Raw genomic sequence first — 22,971 nt, 5'->3', positions numbered from 1 at the left:
GTGTTCGATACCCTACTTGCTTAAAACTATACTATTAATCGATAGGTTCACTGCCTTTCGTGTGTTTAATTTGTGTTTGAGGTAACAGGATTAAAACTAGTTCATTTTACACACATCATGTTTTTGGCGCTGTTGCCGGGAAACAGTTCTAATAGTTAATTTTATTTGCTAGTATTATCGATCCTTTGTGTTAGATCTTTCTTCCATAAAGTTACCTGTTTTTAGTTTTTAATCTTCTTGTTTTCTACGTTTTTTGCAGTAAACTCGTCGAGTTTATTATTGAACTCGACGAGTTTCTTCTGTTTTCAGTTTCGTTACTTCTTCATTTTTGTTCGTTTTACGCTTGTTTTTTTTCTGTTTTGTTTCAGATTTTTATGACACGTGGCTCTAGTTCTACACTAGTGCCACCCGTAGAAGATTCGGAGTTGATTATTCGCCGAAAAAGGGGAAAAGCAATCGAATCCGACACATCCACGTTTGGTGAAGAAAGCAATTTCGAGCAAGAAGACAACATGGCCGACATCGCCGACATACCAATGGGAGACTACAAGAAGCGCATAAGAGATGGTACCGGGTCGAGACTCGTGCAACCAGCAATCCCAGCTACCACCAACTTTGAGCTGAAGGGTCACATACTTGCACAACAACAAAGGCATTCCGTTCTATGGAAAGGAGCACGAAGATGCTTATAAGCATATTGAAGAAGTTATAGACATTGTTGACTATTTCCACATGCCAAATGTGCCTCGCGATATTGTTTTGCTTCGAATGTTACCGGTTACATTCAAAGGAGCCGCGAAGGAATGGTTGAAATCTTTACCCCCCGGATCCATTACAACATGGAAAAAGATGTGCGAAGAGTTTATTGACCAGTTTTGTCCACCTTCCAAGATTGCAAAATTGAAGAAAGAAATTGCTAACTTTGAGTAATTGCCAGGAGAATCACTCTATGAGGCGTGGGAGAGATACAAGGGGTTGATAAGAAATTGCCCTCAAAACGACCTAAACGTGCAACAAGAGGTTTCCATCTTTTATGATGGTGTGAACATCACAACTAGGCAATTACTCGATTCCCAAGGACCCCTCACGAAGAAAGCACCAGCCTTCATTAAAACATTGGTAAAAGAATTCTCCAAACATTCAAGGGAGTACCATAATCCAAGGAACGATACAACTAGATGCGTGGTTAACTCATTTTCCGATGACATGGCGGCAATGATGGCCAAACTAGATAGTATGGATCGTAGGATGATAAAAATGGACCAATGCATCCATGCCATTAGGGTGGGTTGTGACAATTGTAGCGGTCCCCATCTTACTAAGGATTGTGATCATGATGAGAACGGCAACCGGAAGGAACAAGTTTGTTATTCAAGTGGCGATAGATTTGATGATGATTGGCGAAATCCGAAGAAGGAGTGGCTCCCCTATGATGAGTACAAGAAGGAAAAGGAGGAGAAGTATAAGCAAAAGGCACGCGGAATTTATCAAAAAGAAGAACCAATGCAAGAGAAGAAGACGGATCTTGAAGCTATGTTAGCCCGATTTGTTAGTGCTTAGGAAAAAAGACACGACGAGTCCGATGCGGCCATTAGAGAATAAGTATAAGAAAAAGGCACGTGGACTTTATCAAAAAGAAGAACCAGTACAAGAGAAGAATACGGATCTTGAAGCTATGTAAGCCCGATTTGTTAGTGCTTCCGAAAAAAGGCACGACGAGTCCGATGCGGCCATTAGAGATCAACAAAAGATGATGAAGGAGCACCAAACAATGATGATGGATCAACAATCTCTGCTCCGAAATCAACAAGCTTCAATATTAAATATTGAAAAACAACTCGGGTAACTTGCCAAACAATTCAACGAAAGAACATCGGGCGGACTCCTGAGCGATACGGAGAAAAATCCAAAGGGCGCACACATTAAAATAGTGACAACAAGGAGTGGGAAGATCGTCACACCCCTGACTCCAATCCTAATTAAAGATCCTAAGGATGTACAAGAAAAGAATCAAGAAAATCCGGAATCACAAACAGTAGAAAAAACTTGTCGAGTTCTAGACAAAAACTCGATGAGTTCCATGCCTGATGAGAAAAATAAGTCACAATCCGAACCATATAAGCCACCATTGCCATTCCTGGGCTGAGCTCGACCAAAGAAGCAGAATGAAGACTACAAAAAGTTCCTGGAGCACATAAAGGCCTTTCAAATCAATATCCCTTTCATCGAAGCATTCGCACAAAGGCCAAAATATGCCAAGTTCCTAAAAGAACTTCTCACAAATAGAAAGAAGATGGAGGAAGCATCCAAGGTGATCCTAAATGAGAACTATTCAGCTGCAATGTTAAACAAACTGCCAAAGAAAATGGGTTATTCGGGTAGCCTAACCATTCCTTACCAATTCAGGAATTTAGCCACTAGCTATGCATTAGCCGATTCGGGGGCAAGTGTGAACCTCATGCCATACTCTTTCTTTAAGAAGCTAAACCTTTTGGAACCGAGACCAATCCGAATGGCAATCCACTTAGCGAACAAGACGGTGAAATTCTCGAGAGGTATATGTGAAGATTTATTAGTTAAAGTAGATAAGTTTGTCTTCCCTACAGATTTCATTGTGCTAGATATGGAGGAGGATCATCAAGTACCAATAATCCTCGGAAGACCATTTTTGAACACCGTGGGGGGCCATAGTCGACATACGAGACTCAAAGCTTACCCTTAGGGTGGGAGAAGACTCGGTTATCTTTGGAATGGATCAATCCATGAAACATTCAAAGTTTAATGATGATACGGCTTTTTCAGTGGATACCTTAGAAGAATTATTAGAAGAACGGAGAGAAGACGAAACAAGTAAACATAATTTGACTCTAGAAGATGATTTTGATGCTGAGAGAGATTTGAAGGAGCTAGAAAGACTTCTCGAAGAATCAGAATACGAAGAACTGATAAAAATTGTTGAATAGGAAACTCGACAAGTTAGTAACAATAATTCGATGAGTTGTTATGAAAAATCGCGATCTGGGGAAATTTTTGATCTAAACTCGACGAGTTCCCTTCTAGAACACAACATGTTTAGTATACAGAGCACACAATTAGAGCTGAAAACTTTACCGGAACACTTAGAGTACGCATTTCTCGAGGTGGGTGAGCAGAAGCCTGTGATTATTGCATCAAATCTTACCCAAATCGAAAAAGATCAATTAGTCAAGGTTTTGAAGAAAAGGAAGATCACTATTGCGTGGAAACTCACCGATATAAAGGGAATAAACCCTTCTTATTGCTCTCATAAAATAAATCTTGAAGAAGGAGCAAAACCAGTGGTGCAACATCAAAGGCGATTGAACCCAAATATGCAAGAATTGGTTAAGAAGGAGGTGGTAAAGCTTTTGGATGCAGGGATCATTTATTTAATTTCTGATAGTCCATGGGTGAATCACGTTCAAGTAGTACCGAAGAAAGGAGGGATAACAGTCATGGCGAACGAAAAGAACGAGCTTATTCCTACACGAACGATAACCAATTAGCGAGTATGTATCGATTATCGAAAACTAAACGATGCTACTTGCAAAGACCACTTCCCTTTACCCTTTATTGATCAAATGCTTGAGAGATTATTTGGTCATTGCTATTACTGTTTTTTAGATGGGTTTTCAGGTTATTTCCAAATATCAATCAACCCGAATGATCAAGAGAAGACTACGTTCACTTGCCCAAGTGGAACATTTGCATACCGGCGTATGCCTTTTGGGTTATGCAATGCACCTGCAACTTTTCAGCGATGCATGATGGCAATATTTCACAATATGGTCGAGAAGTTTATGGAAGTATTCATGGATGATTTTTCTGTGTTTGGTTCTTCTTTTGATAATTGTCTTACTAACCTTGACTTAATGCTTGCTAGATGTGAAAAGACCAATTTAAATTTGAATTGGCAAAAATGCCACTTCATGGTTAAAGAAGGCATTATGTTAGGTCATAAAGTGTCCAAGGCGGGGATTGAGGTGGATCGAGCGAAAATTGACACCATTTCTAAATTACCACCACCAACCAACGTGAAGGGCGTTAGAAGTTTTTTAGGTCATGCGGGTTTTTACCGTCGTTTTATAAAATAGTTTTCTAAAATAACTCGACCTTTAAATCTACTAATTTCAAAAGATGCACCTTTTAAATTCTCAAAAGAATGTTTAAATGCTTTTGAAATATTGAAGGAAAAATTAACTAACGCCCCAAATTGGAATTTACCATTTGAAATAATGTGTGATCCAAGTGATTTTGCCTTGGATGTTGTGCTTGGTCAAAGAGTTGATAAATATTTTCAACCAATATATTATGCTAGCAAGACCTTCAATCCAGCCCAAGAAAACTACACCACGACTGAAAAAGAATTATTGGTCGTGATCTATGCTTTTGATAAATTTTGTCCTTATCTTATATTGTCTAAAACCATTGTTTTTACTGACCATTCCGCAATTAAAATTTTGTTTGCTAAGTAGGATGCAAAACTGAGGTTGATCCGGTGGGTGTTATCACTTCAAGAATTTGACATCGAGATCAGGTACAAGAAAGGAATGGAGAATGTGGCGGCCAACCATCTTTCAAGATCGGAGAATCCAGAAAGGGATGAGTCTGACAACAAGGGTATTGGGGATAGTTTTCCAGAAGAATACTTGATGGTGATCATGGGAGAAGAACCATGGTATGCAGACATTGCAAACTTTTTGGCTGGGGACTTTCTTCCAAAAGGGCTCACTCGTCAGTAGAAAAAGAAACTCATTTCAGAAATTAAATATTACTTCTGGGATGAGACATACCTTTTTAAGAGTTGTGCAGACGGAATCATCAGAAGATGTGTGTTTGGCAAGGAGATATGCGACATTCTAGAGCATTGCCACAATGGGCCTGCAGGAGGACATCATGGAGTTCAATACACAGCTAAGAAGGTGTTTGATGCAGGATTCTATTGACCTACAATTTTCAAGGATGCTACTACCTGGGTGAGAGAGTGTGATGTGTGCCAGAGATCAGGAAATATTTCTGCAAGGAATGAAATGCCTCTAAGAAGCATCCAAGTGTGTGAAGTTTTTTGATGTGTGGGGTATAGATTTCATGGGACCATTTCCGTCATCAAAAAGACACAAATACATACTTGTGGTGGTGGACTATGTATCAAAGTGGGCAGAGGCACAAGCGTTACCAACAAATGATGCGAGGGTAGTGGTGAAGTTTTTGAACAAATTATTTTCTAGGTTTGGAGTACCAAAGGCGTTGATAAGCGATAGGGGACCCATTTTGCCAATGAACAACTAGCAAAGGTATTGCAAAAATATGGTGTACGCCATAGATTTTCAACACCTTATCATCCGCAAATGAATGGGAAAACTGAGATAACGAATAGAGCCCTCAAAAGAATTTTGGAAAGGTCGGTAGGAAATCATAGGAAAGATTGGGCAGATAAGTTAGATGATGCACTGTAGGCATTTAGGACTGCATTCAAGGCACCTATTGGAACCACACCTTATAGATTGGTTTATGGAAAAAACTGTCATCTACCAGTAGTGTTGGAGCACAAAGCCTATTGGGCTTTGAAAACATGTAACTTTGCCCCCAATGAGTTGCGTACCAATCGACTCTTGCAAATGAATGCCTTGGAGGAATTAAGAAACGAGTCTTACACTAACTCATTGATTTATAAGTATAATACAAAAAATGGCATGATGCGAGATTGAAGGTCAATAAGGAGTTTGAAGAAGGGAAAAAAGTACTTTTATATAATTCAAGACTCAAACTTTTTCCGGGAAAATTACGCACTTGTTGGACCGGACCCTTCACAATTAAGCATGTTTTTCCATATGGAGTAGTTGAATTATGGAATAAAGATGGGATAAGTTTTAAGGTAAATGGGCATAGAATTAAGAGGTATGAGGAAGGCAGGCCCAAGGAAGCCGAAATTGAAGAAGGACTCGATTTGGAGGCAACTGCTACAACGTAGGGCGAAAAGGAGTCCAGCTAAAGACTCCTAAAAAAGAAGCGCTTGCGGGAGGCAACCCGACAATTGAGTTTGTTTTCTTTTATTTTTCCTTTTAGTCATTTATTTTATCTTGTGTGTGTTTAGTAGGAATATTAGTCTTTATCTTCCAAATTTACTTAAATGATTGCTGGAAGGATTATCAAAGTTAAGTGTGGGGTGTTTTGTTCCTTTCAAAAGAAAACTAATTTTTTTCATACAGAAAGAAAAACTTGTCGAGTTCCCAGACAAAACTCAACGAGTCCATTTTAAAAAAATTTGCACATTTCTATTTCTTTTTTTACTTAACGAAGGTTTTTTTTACCATTTGAGATAAACCCCGACACTTTTCTTACCCACTTCGGCGGACAAACCCTCCCAAGCAAGTTCTTCAACTTTTTGTGCTTCTTCTTCCCAATCTCTTCTCAAGGTAAGATTTTTTCTCATTATTCTTGTTAAAGTTCCGATTTTTAGTAGCTATATGGCCCCAATTTGATTTAAAACCCGATTTTGAATCATCATTCTAGCATTAGGATTTCGATTTGGACTAAGTTAGGATGTTTTTGCTAGTTCTTTCCATGGATTCTTGCTTAATCTTTTGTCCTAGACAAACCCCTGAAGAAATCTTTGTATTAAATGGAGTTAGAGATCGATTCAGAGTTCTATTTTTCGGACCTCCATATGAACTCGACGAGTTCTGTATGAACTCGACGAGTTCATGACCCTGTGATGTAGATTTTTTTTAACAATTTCTATGTTTGTTTGGTTTTCTGTGATTTTTGGTTTTGCAGAATAATGTCAAGAAATAGGGGCCAAAATTCTCAAGGAAGTCAAAGGGGTTTTCCTTGGCTTGATTTTCCACAAATTGGTTCAAAATCCACTTTGATAGCATGGAAAAAGAAATTGGAGAAACTAAAAAAGAGGGAGTTTTACTTGTCAAATGAACTAGATTGGTCTTATCTAGAGCAATGAGGGTTGGTTGAAGAGATGAATCCTTATCTCACTAAGCTTTTCATTCAAGATGGAGTTAGAATTACATGTGATGCATGGAGGAGACTTTTTCGATTGCAAGAGCCGGTATACCAAGAATTATGTTGGGAGTTTTATTCTACTATCAAATTTCGTGGGGGTGAAGACTATTTTGATACAAATGTTCTTACGTTTATGCTTGGGGGTGAGTTTAGGGAATGTAGTATGGGGGAGCTAGCATGTTGAATGGGTTTGTATGAACGGAATGTAGCAATGACGAAAGCTTTTGAGATTTTTTTGGAAGCATGTCACAAGGATTTTCCAAATGGTAAGGATGCAGCGAGGTGGTGGAACACAATTGCCAATGGAGTTTATATCCCATCCATGGCTCAAGAAGCAAGTATCCGATCACCTATTCATCGTCTTATTCACCGCCTCATCGCAAGCTCCATCAATATGAGAAGAGATGATGATAAAGTGCCAAGCCGAGATGTTTTCTTTCTATGGTGTATTCTTACACCTAACATATTCTGTAATATCCCATATTGCTTAGCAAAATACTTAGCAGAAAGTGGGGTAAAGGAAAGATCAACTTCAAGAATATGTGGTGGAATGTTCATTACTAAATTGGCAAGATCTTATGGAATCCTTGAAGGGAGCGTTGGAAATAAATTAACAATGGTGCCACAACCCGTGTTTAGTCATCTTCTTTATAGGAGGGCTAAAATTATTGTAGATTACGGCGGGGGCATTGTTTGTATTCCAGGAGTGGATTATGCGGAATTACAGGAACAACCGGGGAGGCGGGTTCGTTCACGACAAGCACATACACAAGAAGATCCTCCCGTCATTCCAATAAATGATGAGCTTCCCATGGATCCTTATAATGTTGAGCTTAGGGCGTTTCAAGATGAGTTAGCAAGAAGCTTGAATTATGGACATAGGAATACGGCTCATATGATGACTCATATGAACATTCCAAGGATGGAAGATGAACCAGATTATCCATACGTGAGGAATTGGAGCGAGAAGTGGAGTATGCGTCAAGGTGGAGCCGAAGGAAGTGGGTTTGGAGGAGAAGAAAGTGAAGATGAAGATTAATTATCTTTTCCTTATCTTTTATTTTGTTTGGCTTGTTTGAATTATTTTTATTTTTGTTTGTTTGGTGTGTTTTTATTTTTGATGTTTAAACTTCTAGTAATTTAGGGTTTTATTAGTGTGTTTTCCTTTTATTACTTTGTGTTTGTTTCTTTTGTTGTTTTCAAAATATAAGTTGAGGGAAAGAATGAAAGAATATAGTGTGAGGGATATAACATGAGATTGAGTCTAAAACGAGAATGGTGAGAGAATTAAGTCTATTCGCAAGATCGCTGAACAAAAGGACTGAAAAGATGTGCTTTCGCTTAAGAAGAATGAAGGGAAATATTGCCATAATCATTCCCTTCAAATCCAGAAACGAAAAATGAAGTTGGGGTATATTTTGTTCTTTCAGTAAACCAAACTCGTCGAGTTCCCTAAATAAACTCGATGAGTTCCTTTGAAGAAGCCCGGATGTGCCAATTTTAGCAACCTAACTCGACGAGTTCACTTTGTACTCGGCGAGTTTCTCTTTCTCTTACCTTTGAGTTGGTGATTTGATTACATTCTATGAAGGCAATTGGCTGTGCTATCAACGTTTATTTTCCAAGCATTTCCAAGATCTTTTTCCTCTATATTCTGGAGCATAACCACACAAGATTTGACACCCAAGGCATGGATGAGCTGTTCCCATGTCTAAAGTCAGCTGAAGATGGAGCTTAATATGAAGAATATCAACCTCACAACTTCTATCCCAGGGGAGTTTGTTCCAATTCTCACTTTACTTTTGTGTTCTTTAATTGTTTTAACATGCAATGCGGACATTGCATAACTTAAGTGCGGGATAGGAGGTTGATTACACTTAGTGAAAAAATTAGAATCCTTGGTTTGAAAAAAAATTGCATAAAAAAATTGCTAGGCTTAATTTATAAAATTTTGGTAAAGCAATTAGGGTTCCATACTATTCTTGTGCTTGATGATTCTATGAATAGTCAAATGTTTAGTTGAGCCTATATACGTTATAATGCATTTGTGGCCCCCTTTATTCTAGTGAAATCATGGTACAAAAACACAACCTCGCTTAGTTTTAGGATCGCAACATGTTTAGGATCATGTACCAGAAATGTATCCAGGAAAGCTCAAGTAGTCATTACACATTAGACTAATGCCTTTAATCAATAAAGGATGAAGTTAAATTCCCTTGCTTAAGCATATGTTTTTATAGGTTTTTAGTTTTGAGTGGAAAAAGTATGTTGAAAAAAAAAGGAAAAAAAAGAGTGATGAAATGTTTGAATAAAAAATCTACAAAGCTGTAAAGACAAAGAAGAATGTCATGAGCAAAAGCTACTAAGTATAGAAGATTCAATCAAAATTTGTATTTGTCTTTTATTTGTCATTTTATTTTCTAGATTATTTTATCGTATGTATGCTTGGGGATTTAACAAAAAATGACTTGAGATTAAGAAAGTTTGTTGGGGATGGATTCGGAAGGATGCATAAAATGAGCGTTGTTCAAAAGAAGTGGGCGAGTGTTTATGAGGATTGTAACTATTTACAATTGAGGGGGGTCCTTAGGAAAAATTTTAGACACAAATGCATGCGTTACGGTCTTGGCATAATAATTGGGTTCGATTGGGATTGTCTTATGTGATATTAGTGTGCTAAAATTCAGTTTTGCTTGGGGGCAAGCAAAAGTCAAGTGTGGGGTATTTTGACATGGGATTATTTAGTCATAGAAATCATTCATTATCTTATTGATTATTGTTGATTTTATATCATTTTATGGAGAAAAGGTACTTAATTAGCTTAATATTTCAATTTCAGCAATAAAAGACGTGCTCGGTTGAAAAAGGAAGAGGATTGAGTAATTGGATGCTTAGAGATTGAAGATTAAAGAAAGAAGCTGAAACAAAAAGGAACTCGACGAGTTTTTAGTACAAACTCGACGAGTTGGTTAGAATATTCTCGATTTAAGGATGCCTTGCCGTACACGCTGTATACGCGAATTATTGAAGACACTAGTCGAGTTATTCTAAAAAACTCGACGAGTTGGATTGATTTTTGGTAACTATAAATAGATAACTTCTAGGCCCGAAAAACTAACTTTTTTTGGAGGCTAGCTACGATTATTGAAGACCAGAAGGGTTCTTGAAGCTTCAAATTTCGAGAATTCAACATAAGAAACAATTTAGAAGAGAATCAAAGGTAAATAATCATTCTTATTTTCTTAATCTTTGTTTTGAACCATGTTTGAATCATTAGATTTTGATTTTAGGTTATTACTTGCTTTAGATATGAGCTAAAAGCTTTTTACTTCTGTTTGGATGAGATGATCTTATGAATATGGTTTGATTGAGTGGTTGGATTAATATTAATTTGGTTATTCATCTTGTTAAGCTTGTTAAAGATCATCACGTATTGATGATAAATATTTTCTGTTAATAAGTGAGTTATTAAGTTCCATGAATATCTTCTTGATTACTTGATTCATATAGTTTTGTGAATACAAGATTGTATGCCTAGGAATAATGAATATGAAACTAAGGTTAACTAGGAAATATGTAAATCAATTTGTCAGCATGTATGATGAACAACCATATATGAGTTGATTGAATTGAACAAATTTGATTAGCTATTATTACAAGTCTTACTTGATACGAACTAAACACTAGGAAACTTATTAGTTTAATAAACTGGCAATTGTTTGATTTAACTTGTTTACTAAAGGATTGGTAATAATGAACATGAACCCAAACACATTAGGAATCGGTAATCATTGACATATTTATCCATTGCACTTGCCACGAAATCAACCATAGGAATAAGTGAATCAAATCTAAACAGAAGTCTCTTTTATCATTGAATCTAGTTGTCCTTTCTTGTTCTTCTTAGTTGTTAATTGTCTTTGTTTGAGTTTTAAAGTGCTTGTTTAAGTTTCTAGTCTTGCAAAACTAGAGAACCCCCCCCCCCCACCCTCTTTTATTAATTGTTTTTAATCAGGTAAGACTAATACTTAATTTGATTGTTACCGTTCCCTGTGTTCGATAGCCTACTTGCTTAAAACTATATTATTAATCGATAGGTTCACTACCTTTCGTGTGTTTAATTTGTGTTTGAAGTAATAGGATTAAAACTAGTGTATTTTACACACATCAGCCCCATTTTGCTCACGTTGTGAGCACAGTTTAAATTAGGATTTCCATTTAATCACTTCACACATCTTGAGCTCCAACTACTCATGTCGTGAGATCAGTTTTCCCCCAAATCCTTTCTAACTTCGAACAACCATAACTTCTTCGTTTCAACTCTAATTTTGACGATCTTTATATACACGGAAAGGTAATGAGAAGCTCAACACTTCTATAAACTCCCCTTTCCTATAAAACTTTCCAAACAAAAATCTAAAATTCATAAAAGGATCGAACTACCACTTTACCGATATAACCTTGGACTCCAAAACACAAACCAAACTCTCCGATCATCTAATCTACATTATCTACACTCAAAGGGAACTAAGTCTCTTAACCAAAGGCCCTAAGCCTTTTGATAACCGATCTTCGAGTCATGACCCTGAATTATGAAACAATTCGAAACAGGGTGTTACAAATTACATCATTTAGCAATTTGTTTTAGTATTTATGTTATCTTAAGATTTATTTTTATTTCATTACTTTTCTTTCATGATAAATCATATGCATTTCATCTATTTTTTGACTCAAGTAATGTGTGCGGTCGATTTGATCGATAATGGATTTTAAATTTTAAATCTATGTTCAAAATTTAAAGATGATTGTGTTTTCACATGTCAAAGGCCTTTTTGTGTGTAATAGTTTCTTTACTTCATGTGGAGGCACGACTACCGATATATGTTGATTGGTGTTAATGGGTTGTGTTGTGTTATAATCCGGATAACATTTTTAATTAAGCATGTTAAAGAATTCCCAACGTAACCTAAAATGTTTAGTACTGAAATCAGGATGACCTGTTTATTGTTTTCCCAAACCAACATGTTTAATAAACATGTTGAATCTGGGTTAATCCATTTTAAATTTCCAAAAAACCCTTAACATTTTGATATTACATAGACCTTACAAACTCTCATAATTGTTTATGTTTGAAAATAGTACAACCATAAGTCCACACGTACACGGCACAAACAAAAATCAAATTAATCCGAAATGCAAAATAATAATTCGGTTTTGTTGAAAACCAATCTACAAATCCGAATATCCCAACCAAATAATCCAATCAAAATTATCCAATTAGACAATTCAGATTTATCCAAATAGTGAACAAACCTACTTTCAGATTCAAAGTTTTTTGTTTAAATTAAAAACTAACACCTCGTTCCCGAGTTCAACTTAACGAGTGAAATGAAAGAAAATGAGAGGAAATGAGAAAAAAATAAAAAAAATTTGGTGTTCCTGATCTTCATTAAAGGAAGGAAGCGGAAGGAAGTTGAGGGAAATAGAATAATCACTTTCCCTCCTAACTTTACTTCCAATTTGGAAGATTTGAAAAGAAATAACAAAACGATTAATTTTCCTTCAACTTCTTTATAACTTGGGAACACAAAAGAAATTTGTGTTTTCATTTCTTTTCTCTCCTGACTTTCTTTTCTCTTGTTTTCTTTTCTCTTATTAAACTCGGGAACTAAGCGTAAAAGTTCAGACTACCAAACAAACTATTTTGTCTCAGGTATTTTTTTAAAAACCTAATTTTAAAAGCTCTCAAAAATTATGTGACACACACACACACACACACACATATATATATATATATATATATATATATATATATATATATATATATATATATATATATATATACACACACACACATTGGCGAACCTATGTGGAGAATTGGGGGTCTCGAGCCACTGCTCAATTTCCGGCTCGTACTGTAAATTTTTTTTATTTTTTTTATTAGATGCACCCGCTTGAAGTATGAGGGACATCTCTAATAAAATAGTCTGCATCCGCCACTATATATATATATATATATATATATATATATATATATATATATATATATATATATATGGTTTCGTTTCTATGGAAAATAAAAAACCATTAAAAACCCATAAAAATGTATAAAAAATACATTAGAGATCACAAATCTTTTTTTTAACTTTATATATACAAAAATCGCTACTTTTTCATTAAATTCGTTGAAATTTTTTTTGAAAAAAAAATCGATATTTTTATTTTTTTCTGCGAATTTGTTAAAATACCTGTGATTTTTTGGTAAAAAAGGAAAAAAAAAATTATGATCTCTAAATATTTTTTTATGTATTTTTTTGATTTTTAGGGTTTTTTGTTTTCCAAGTAACCAATCATATATATATATATATATATATATATATATATATATATATATATATATATATATATATATATATATATATATATATATATATATATATATATGCGCGTGCGCGCGCTTGCGCTTAATTAAGTGAAAACTAAATGACAAAGTAAATAACTTCTTAGAAATTTTGTTCATAGGGTTTTAAGCTAGAATGCTTAATCCTTTAGAAAATAAATAAATTTGTAAAATATATAAACTTCACTTTTAATTCCAAATGTTTGTAGATATTTTTCATCTTCATAAGTTTCGTGTGTATATATATAATATGTATAATGCAAATAACCATGCACGGTTATGCAGTTTTGAATCAAATTAACTCTTGTACAATACAAAGTAACAGAATAAAATGTTTATTTTTCCAAATGAAGGAGAATATTAATTGTAGTGTCATGCAAGAATTCACTTGCAAGCAATATGAATCATCAAAATAGCAAAGCAATAACAAAAATATATTTATCTTTATATCCGAAACTAGTTCGTGTTCGTTAATGATGAACCATATATAAGGAGACATGGGTCATGGAACATTAAATTCACAAGATTCGTAACTCTTTGGTTTGAAAATGTGGCTACCCACATTTATTGTACTACCACCGATGGCAGTTTTGCGTAATGTTTACTTCGATATTAATCTTGAATCATGCCATTGATGCAATTATCCACCTACGATCAAACGTCAAACCAATATTGCATTCAATATACCTACATTTCCTTGTGTACTTCGTAGTCAAAATGTTTGTGCAGTTTGGTGAAAAGAATCAGAAACCAGCATATATATATATATATATATATATATATATATATATATATATATATATATATATATATATATATATATATATATATATATATATATATTACTAATGACCATTATTAATTGGTTACTACCCTTAAATTAATACCTACGGGTTTTTACTTTTTAGTTGTTTAACAAAGAGTGTATATCATTGACAAAAATGGAAAGTTTTTCTAGGTGTAGTGACCTAGTCATGGTGTGCAGGTTCAACAATGGTTGAATTTACATTTATAACCTCACAGATGGATTTTAAGAGGGCCAAATGGTTTCTTGGGAGGTGCTAAATTGGAGGTTCAACCACCACCAACCCTTTGTTTAAAAATGTTGCTAAAATCTTTATATTTTATTTTCCTCCAGCAAACTGTTTTAATGAATGCATTTATCTCTTACCTGTTAGTACCTGTCCACACAAAACCCCTTTAATACAAGTAGCAAACTCATCACTCTTCCCCTCCAAAACTAAAGAGTCTTGAATAAGGTGGTGCATGGGTTGGGTTGCAAAAGAGTCGGGTCGGGTCTTGTAGTGTTGATTATCAACGTAAGTACTATTATACTCCATCGAATGTGGGAGGCAGCTCTTGTTTTCGGTGGCAAAATGAGCGTGATGATCAGAAGAACTCTGGCGATAATCGGGAAGTTGATTAATGATGTTTTGAGTTTTGTTATCTTCTCCATTCTTGACGTTCTTGATTTGGTATTTTGTTTCGTTTATAAAGTCATTGATTTCTTCATTGAGGCCGAATGGAAACCCTGTTACTGTTCTTCACCGAAAGAAGCCATGAATGGAACTGGTCGAATCTTGGTGTCTGAGAAAGGTCAGTCAAAGAAGATCGTTTGTCTTACATCCACCAAGATACAGCTAGAAGAGATCTCCGACACCCTCTATACCCGGCCGTCGTTGGTTGCGGAGGTGTCCAAAACCACCGTCAAGGAGCTTAAACGCCGGAAAATCAATGACGCAACTACCATGGTCGCCTCCATCAATAAATCCACCGTTCGGTCGTCGTCGACTTTCACGGTGAACAATACCATTGTCGAAATGCTTCAAGAGAAAATCGGTGGTCATAAGTCTCACCCCATTCCTCGGTGGTCCGATTGCGATTGCGACACCTGCAACTCATGGTCGAACGCTTGTAAGGACACTCTTTTTGTCCACACCGATGGACCTAAAGGTTTGTATCCATACCTATATGCTTTTAAGTTTAAATTTCCTCCATTATTTTATATAGTTAAGTTCATGTACTCATATTCTTTCATCATCACAGATAATGTAGGGGATGATGTTTTATTTATTCATGGTTTCATATCATCGTCGGCTTTCTGGACAGAGACATTATTCCCGAACTTCTCCAAATCTACAAAATCAGCATATCGTTTATTCGCAATAGATCTACTGGGTTTCGGACGAAGTCCAAAGCCCCACGACTCACTCTACACGATCAAAGAGCATTTAGACATGATCGAAAGATCGGTACTCGAAGCACACAAGGTCAAATCTTTTCATATCGTGGCTCATTCTCTTGGTTGCATTCTAGCTCTAGCACTCGCCGTGAAATACCCCAACTCCGTCAAGTCCCTCACTCTGCTCGCACCAGTAAGCATTAATCTGTGGTAAACCACTTATAGCATTTTCGAAATATATTAAATAAATCGAATGGGTTGAATTCACAGCCATATTTTCCGACGCCAAAAGGGGAACAAGCGACACAGTATATGATGAGGAAGGTGGCGCCACGGCGGGTGTGGCCATTGATAGCGTTTGGAGCGTCGTTAGCTTGCTGGTATGAACATGTTAGCCGAACGATTTGTTTGCTTATCTGCAAGAACCACCGAATCTGGGAATTTCTCACCAAACTCATCACCCGAAATAGGTAACCGTTTTTTTCCAACCTATAAAAACGGCGATATAATAATTATTACGGTGAATATTATATATTTTTTTTAAAAAATGATATATTTATTTCAGGATCAAATCTAAAATGTTTAGAAATAAAAATCTTCGCACTTAATATTTTTATTTGACCTAGTCGATGTCGTAATGATCAGTTCACAACCCAATTAATGCACCGAGTTTTAAATTTATGAACTCAATCCATGATTGTTATTATTATCGGGTGTTAAACCGGATTACAACCCAATCCTTTTTAGTGTTTTGAATTCAAAATATATGTATTTTCGGGTAATGATACTCAAAATCAACGTGTTGCGATCTTGAGAAGCACGGTGTCATGATCATCAAGATGGAGACTAGTCTATACTGGTTAAGTCGTCCTTTATAATATTGAAGCAAGTTGCAAATATATACACCGATACACATGTCACGCTCACCAAGTGAGGCCATTCATTGATTAAATCGTTACTACGTGGCCCCTTCACTTTTAAATTCGTCATAAACAACTATAGTGGCTATATTAATTAATTTGTCATAAGTCATTACGACAGATAATGAGTGTCATGTGATGTATGATTAATACAGGATTAAAACCTACTTGATAAAAGGATTCTGTTGTCATACACATAACGCCGCATGGCATACGCTTCACAACATCATATGTGGGACTGCTGGTAAGATCGAAGGGTATTTGGATACGGTTCAGAACAGGTTGAGTTGCAGCGTTCATATTTTCCATGGTGAAGACGACGAGCTCATTCCCGTGGAGTGCAGCAGCAATGTTAAGACCAAAGTCCCTCGTGCTAATGTTAACGTTGTGGAAAAGAAAGATCATATCACCATTGTTGTGGGACGTCAAGAAGCTTTCGCTAGAGAACTCGAAGAGATTTGGAAGACTTCAAAATTAAATGGGTAAATAAAAGATATCAACTCCATCAAAAATCATGAAGATGGATATATACTAGTAGCCTTAGTATATATAAACATAATTATGCATGATTTCCCCAAGTTTTTGTCATTTTTTCCCTGTTATATTCCATTTAGTGTATTTATTACGCAAAGGCGAAGTGTGCGTAGCTAGCGGTTACTCGAATGTTTATACAATATCACCGTATGGAAAATGTGTGATTTGGATGTTCATTATGAATTAATATTTATAAATGAAGTAACATTTTGGTATTTGTTTGAATTTATTATTTAGAGATTTTTTAATATATGGATTCTAAAGACACGTATAATAAACAGAAATATTAATTATAAGAAATATTACATAGCTAAATATAATACAAATTAATTATGTTTAATATTATTATAATTAAATATAAAATATATTAGTTATAAAAAATATTCGATTAATGTTTTTTATATATGTGGCACATATTAAAAAACCCTATTGTATTATTTATTATTTACTTTAAAATTAATTATTTAATGACCTGTGAGTGTACTTAATGTCACAACCATATATATGTATCTTCAAGACTCAAGAGTTGCATTGAATTCTTTTTATTTAATGCTACTCTTTGAGCATCATATCCTATCATAGTATCATATGATATTATTCTTGTAATTTTAGGTTTTTATAAGGTAAATTGCGAAGTAGAAGTAGCATAATTTTGGGATGTTTAAAAACTTATTATATACAATATTTAAAGATAATTTCAAAAGTATAATGTATATCATAAAAATTGATATAAAATGTTTTCTTTCATTTGTAATTTGCTTTTTTAGAAAAATTTGATTTTTCGGACAATGTTGGGTTGGTCTTTTTTAAACCGACACAAGTATTTTTCAATTTAATTAGACCGTATTTTGCAAAACTTGTCTGTTAAAATTGATTTTTTTTTTTTTTTTTTTTTTTTTTTTAAGAACTAAAATTATAAAACACGAAAAACTGGTTGTCAAACACAACATCTTTAAATTACATTACTGTCCCAATAAAAAACTTAAACTTTCAACCATTTATACCAAAGAACACGGTATAATACTGGTGGCTGCTATAAACCATTTGGTCTATGTTGGGATGGTAATGATAGGAACAAGCTAAGCATTCGCAGCCAGAACAATCTCATTAATTTCCATTACAACTATTTCCCATTTTCTTGTTGGCATTGAATTTATTAATTGCCCATTTATTTATGTGTTTGTTATCTCTAATAGGCTTCACTTTTTACATTTCATTTACAAACTACACATATTATACAAAAATAAAATATATTATTAAAAATATTTAAGTTGTTACATATCGACTAAACTTAGTAAAAAATAACAAATTTGACGGTAAATTGTAAACTATGTTTTTCTTATTCATCATCATGAAAGCATACATCCCAAAAGTATTTATATTCAACAAAAAGAAAACCTAGATAAACTAAGAAAAAGATAAATATGACAGCTAACAAGCAAGATAACTAATAGACCAAAGATAATGACACAAACACTTCCTCTCATGTTGGATTGTGAAGGTCACGAACACCCAACTTGCATCGAATATATTGAAAACGATCTGCACCAAGAGCTTTGCTGAAAATATTTGCAGGCTGATGCTTAGACTGAATAGCTAAAGTTTGTATTTCTCCACTGGATACTCGCTCACAAACAAACTAACATTCCATTTATACATGCTTTGTGCGTTCATGATACACATGATTAGCTGCAATATGACGAGCGGTTTCATTGTCACACATTAACGGGGTAGCTCCCTTATGGGCAACACCAAGATCATAAAGTAAACATTGTAGCCATAACACTTCACATATTGTACTTGTCATAGCTCAGTATTTGGCTTCTGCTGAAGATCTAGCAACAACACTCTGCTTTTTCGTCCTCCAGGAGATAGGTGAACCACTAATGGTAATGAAATAGCCTGTACAAGAACGTCTTGTTGATTGGCAACTCAATCAACTTGCATCACGATACGCTATTAGGTCTAATTTGCCTTTAGTCGGCAAGAATACACCCTGACCTGGTGTAGCCTTTAAATAACGAAGAACTCTAAAGGTAACATCCATATGAGATTGTCTTGGTTTACTCAAGAACCGACTTAATTGATTGGCACTAAAGGACATATCAGGACAAGTCTTAGTGAGGGATAGATGTCTACCAACAAGGCGACGATATTTTGAAGCATCGACCTTAGGACTAGCATCTTCTTTTTCAAGTTTGAGATTCTACTCCATGGGGAAAGCACTGGGACGACACCCTTGGATATGACAATCTTCAAGAATATCAAGAGTGTATTTCCTTTTACTTATAACAAACTCTTTGGATGATCTAGCTACCTCGATACCCAAAAAGTATTTAAGTGGGCCCAAGTCCTTGATACTGAATTGTTTATGGATGTGATCTTTAACTTCTCTGATTTTGCAAGTGTCGCTTCCTATAAGAAGCACATCATCAACATAAATGAGAGCAACAACATGTGTCATTTTAGTCTTGTAAATGAACATAGAATGATTGGCTTTTGATTGCTGAAAGTGATCATCGATTAGAGCTTTAGTAAACCTCTGGTACCAATTTCTGGAAGCTTGCTTCAACTCATAAATCGATTTTTGAAGTTGACAGACACAATCTTCTTTTTCTTTGAGAAACCCTTGAGGGACTTTCATGTACACTTCTTCCTCCAAGTCCCCGTGTAAGAAGGCATTATTTACATCAAGTTGATGTACCTCCCAATGTTTTTTAGCAGCAACAGCAAGAGCACAACGAACTGTAACAAGTTTTGCAACCGGTGCAAACGTTTCATGAAAATCAACCCCTTCAATTTGTGTGTACCCGTTTGCAACAAGGCGGGCTTTATACATTTCAACTTCTCCATTCAGCTTGAACTTGATCTTATAAACCCATTTCTATTTAATTGCTTGCTTTCTTGGAGGTAGAGTAGTTAGAATCCAAGTACCATTGGATTCTAAAGCTGCAATTTCCTTTTCATCACCTCCTACTAATTTGGGTCTTTAGACGCTTCCAAAAGGTTTTACGTTCAGTAGTAGAGGTAATAATTGCAAGAAGGGTACGATGGAGCTTAGAAAAGTTGTTATATGTGACATATTAAGATATGGAATATGGTCTAGTTGCATCTAAGTTGGAAATAGTAACCGAGTGATCAATTGAAGGAGGTAAGTCGGTGATGAAACAATCCAGGTGCTTTGATTTTATTCTGACCCGAGTACTTTGTCGAGGAGTTTTTGTGGGTAAACTCGTGTTGGGCTCATGACAGGGCACAATAGAATCATAAGGAGAGTTGTTCACAGTTTTGTCGATTTGTTTTTCACTTTCATTGTTTTTTTATTTTCATCCACTTTTCTCGTTTTTCTTTCATCAGCCTATGTAATAGGTTCAATCACAGTTGTAGGACTGTAATTCTTGATAAAGTTCTCTGCATATATTCATACATTCAGCAAAAGTATTATCGTCAACGTTTTTATATCCTTTATAATTGTCATCATAAGGAAATACATTTTTGATAAAGGTTACATCACAAGTGACTTGAATCTTGAGGGTCTTTAAGTCATACAGTTTGTATCCCTTTTGTCCATTAGGGTATCCACGGAAGATACATGCTCTCCCTCTTTCACTACACTTATCGGTTTTAGCAGTTTTGTTGTAATCATATGACAAGCAACCAAACACTCTAAAATGATCATATGTTGGTTTCTTTCCCAATAGTATTTTATGAGGGGTCTTGTTTTCTAGAACTGGGGCAGGTAATTTATTTATAATGTACGTTGTTGTTTTCACACATTCCCCCCAAATTCAATTGGAAGAGAAGTTTGAAACCGGAGAGCTCTAGTTATTTCTAACAAATGTCGATGTTTCCTTTCGATAATCCCATTCTGTTGAGGGGTGTGTGGGTAAGAGGTCTCAAGGAGGATTCCATGAACTTTATAAAATTCTAGCATAAATCTACTTTGGAACTCTGACCCATTGTGTGTTCGAATCCTCTTTATACGTTTTTCAAATTGAGTTTCAATCATGTTGTAAAACATAGTCAAGTAGTATGATGCTTCAGACTTGTTTTTCATGAGATACACCAGACACCACGACTATAATCATCAACAATAGACATGAATTAATGTGCACCACTAAAATAAGCATAATTATAACGACCCCAAATGTCAACATAGATTAAATCAAAACAACTAATAGTTTTTGCAAAGCTAAGAGGAAACGGTAGTCTACTCTGTTTGGCACGAATACAAGAATCACAAAATTCATAACTAGAACCTCCTATACTTCATATATGTTATATTTTCTTGATGACTGCATCAGATGCATGTCCTAATATTTTCTGCCAAACTTCATGTTTACTCCAAACCGACATGGCCACCTCTTTACCTCGAAATGGATCCAAATAGTACAATCCATCTTTTCTCTCTACCCATCCTAATCAGGTTCTTCGAGACTAAGTCTTGTACATAGCATTTATCTAGGAAAAAAGTCAAAAAAAAAAGGTTCAAGTCCCGAGTGATTTTGCTCACAGATACCAGATTACATTTAACACTTGGTACACCTAACACATCTCTTAGTTTAAACTCATCTGATAAATGAATGTTTCCTATTTTCTTAACAGCCACACATTCTCCATTTGGAATGGTTACAGAGGTATAGTTAGGATTAACTTTCACGTTTTTCAACCAATTGTCATGGTGGATGACGTGATCACTATCACCCAAGTCAATAATACGAGGCTCAACAAGACTAGATATCTTACCAATCATGTTGGTAGTGGCACATGAATTTTCGTTGACCTGTGTGGAATCTAAAAGCTTGAGTAACTTGTTATAGTCTTCTTTCGTTATGTTCTGGCGACGCAACTTGTTGCCCGTTTGCCTTCTATCGATATGTATTGAACTACATGTTGTATTATATATTAATATATAGTTGTTGCAGCAGCATGTTGTGATTACTTAACTTTGTTATTTTGTGGTTTAGCTCCCTTCAGTGTCCACCACTCCGAGTAACCGACAAGTTCAAAATAAGAGAGAGTTGGCCTCTTTGATGAGATTTGGTGGAAGAATCAATGTGTTTTGGTGTAAGAATCTAGATCGAGAGATTATGTATCATTTTCCTTAGTTTTAGCATAAATCTACTTTGGAACTCTGATCCATTGAGTGTTCGAATCCTCTTTATACGTTTTTTCAGATTGAGTTTCAATCATGTTGTAAAACATAGTCAAGTAGTATGATGCTTCATACTTGTTTTTCATGAGATACACCAGACACCACGACTATAATCATCTACAATAGACATGAATTAATGTGCACCACTAAAATAAGCATGATTATAACGACCCCAAATGTCAACATAGATTAAATCAAAACAACTACTAGTTTTTGAAAAACTAAGAGGAAATGGTAATCTGTTCTGTTTGGCACGGATACAAGAATCACAAAATTCATAACTAGAACCTCCTATACTTCATATATGTTATATTTTCTTGATGACTGCATCAGATGCATGTCCTAATATTTTATGCCAAACTTCATGTTTACTCCAAACCGACATGGCCACCTCTTTACCTCGAAATGGATCCAAATAGTACAATCCATCTTTTCTTTCTACCCATCGTAATCAGGTTCTTCGAGACTAAGTCTTGTACATAGCATTTATCTGGGAAAAAAGTCAAAAAAAAAAAAAAAAAAGTTCAAGTCCCGAGTGATTTGCTCACAGATACCAGATTACATTTAACACTTGGTACACCTAACACATCTCTTATTTTAAACTAATCTGATAAATGAATGGTTCCTATTTTCTTAACAGCCACACATTCTCCATTTGGAATAGTTACAGAGGTATAGTTAGGATTAACTTTCACGCTTTTCAACCAATTTTCATGGTGGGTTGCGTGATTACTAGCACCCAAGT

The 22,971-nt window shown here is 35.3% G+C and overlaps 1 protein-coding gene and 1 non-coding gene across 2 annotated transcripts; one reads left to right on the top strand and one right to left on the bottom strand.

Moving 5' to 3' along the window:
- Nucleotides 1-897: 897 nt before the first annotated feature.
- LOC145003638 (small nucleolar RNA R71) lies at nt 898-1,004 on the bottom strand. Its single transcript, XR_013662090.1, has one exon. It is a non-coding gene; the product is annotated as a small nucleolar RNA R71 (small nucleolar RNA).
- Nucleotides 1,005-14,526: 13,522 nt separating this feature from the next.
- Nucleotides 14,527-17,286, top strand: LOC145001338 (putative lysophospholipase BODYGUARD 1). Its single transcript, XM_078960712.1, has 4 exons — nt 14,527-15,388; nt 15,482-15,810; nt 15,888-16,087; nt 16,693-17,286. Exons 1-4 carry the CDS (start codon nt 14,779-14,781, stop codon nt 17,021-17,023), a joined length of 1,470 nt encoding a protein of 489 aa, XP_078816838.1. The 5' UTR covers nt 14,527-14,778; the 3' UTR covers nt 17,024-17,286.
- Nucleotides 17,287-22,971: the final 5,685 nt, after the last annotated feature.

This window comes from Lactuca saligna, chromosome 6, assembly GCF_052625555.1.
Source record: "Lactuca saligna cultivar CGN05327 chromosome 6, ASM5262555v1, whole genome shotgun sequence".
Lineage (NCBI taxonomy): Eukaryota > Viridiplantae > Streptophyta > Magnoliopsida > Asterales > Asteraceae > Lactuca > Lactuca saligna.
The sequence above is the reverse complement of the archived record's forward strand: the minus strand, read 5'-3'. Positions and strand labels throughout refer to the sequence as shown.

Coding starts and splice junctions, on each gene's coding strand:
- LOC145001338 (XM_078960712.1), top strand. CDS start 14,779: ATGTGGGAGGCAGCTCTTGTTTTCGGTGGCAAAATGAGCGTGATGATC. Junction 15,389..15,481: donor CCACACCGATGGACCTAAAG/GTTTGTATCCAT, acceptor TCATCATCACAG/ATAATGTAGGGGATGATGTT. Junction 15,811..15,887: donor CCCTCACTCTGCTCGCACCA/GTAAGCATTAAT, acceptor TTGAATTCACAG/CCATATTTTCCGACGCCAAA.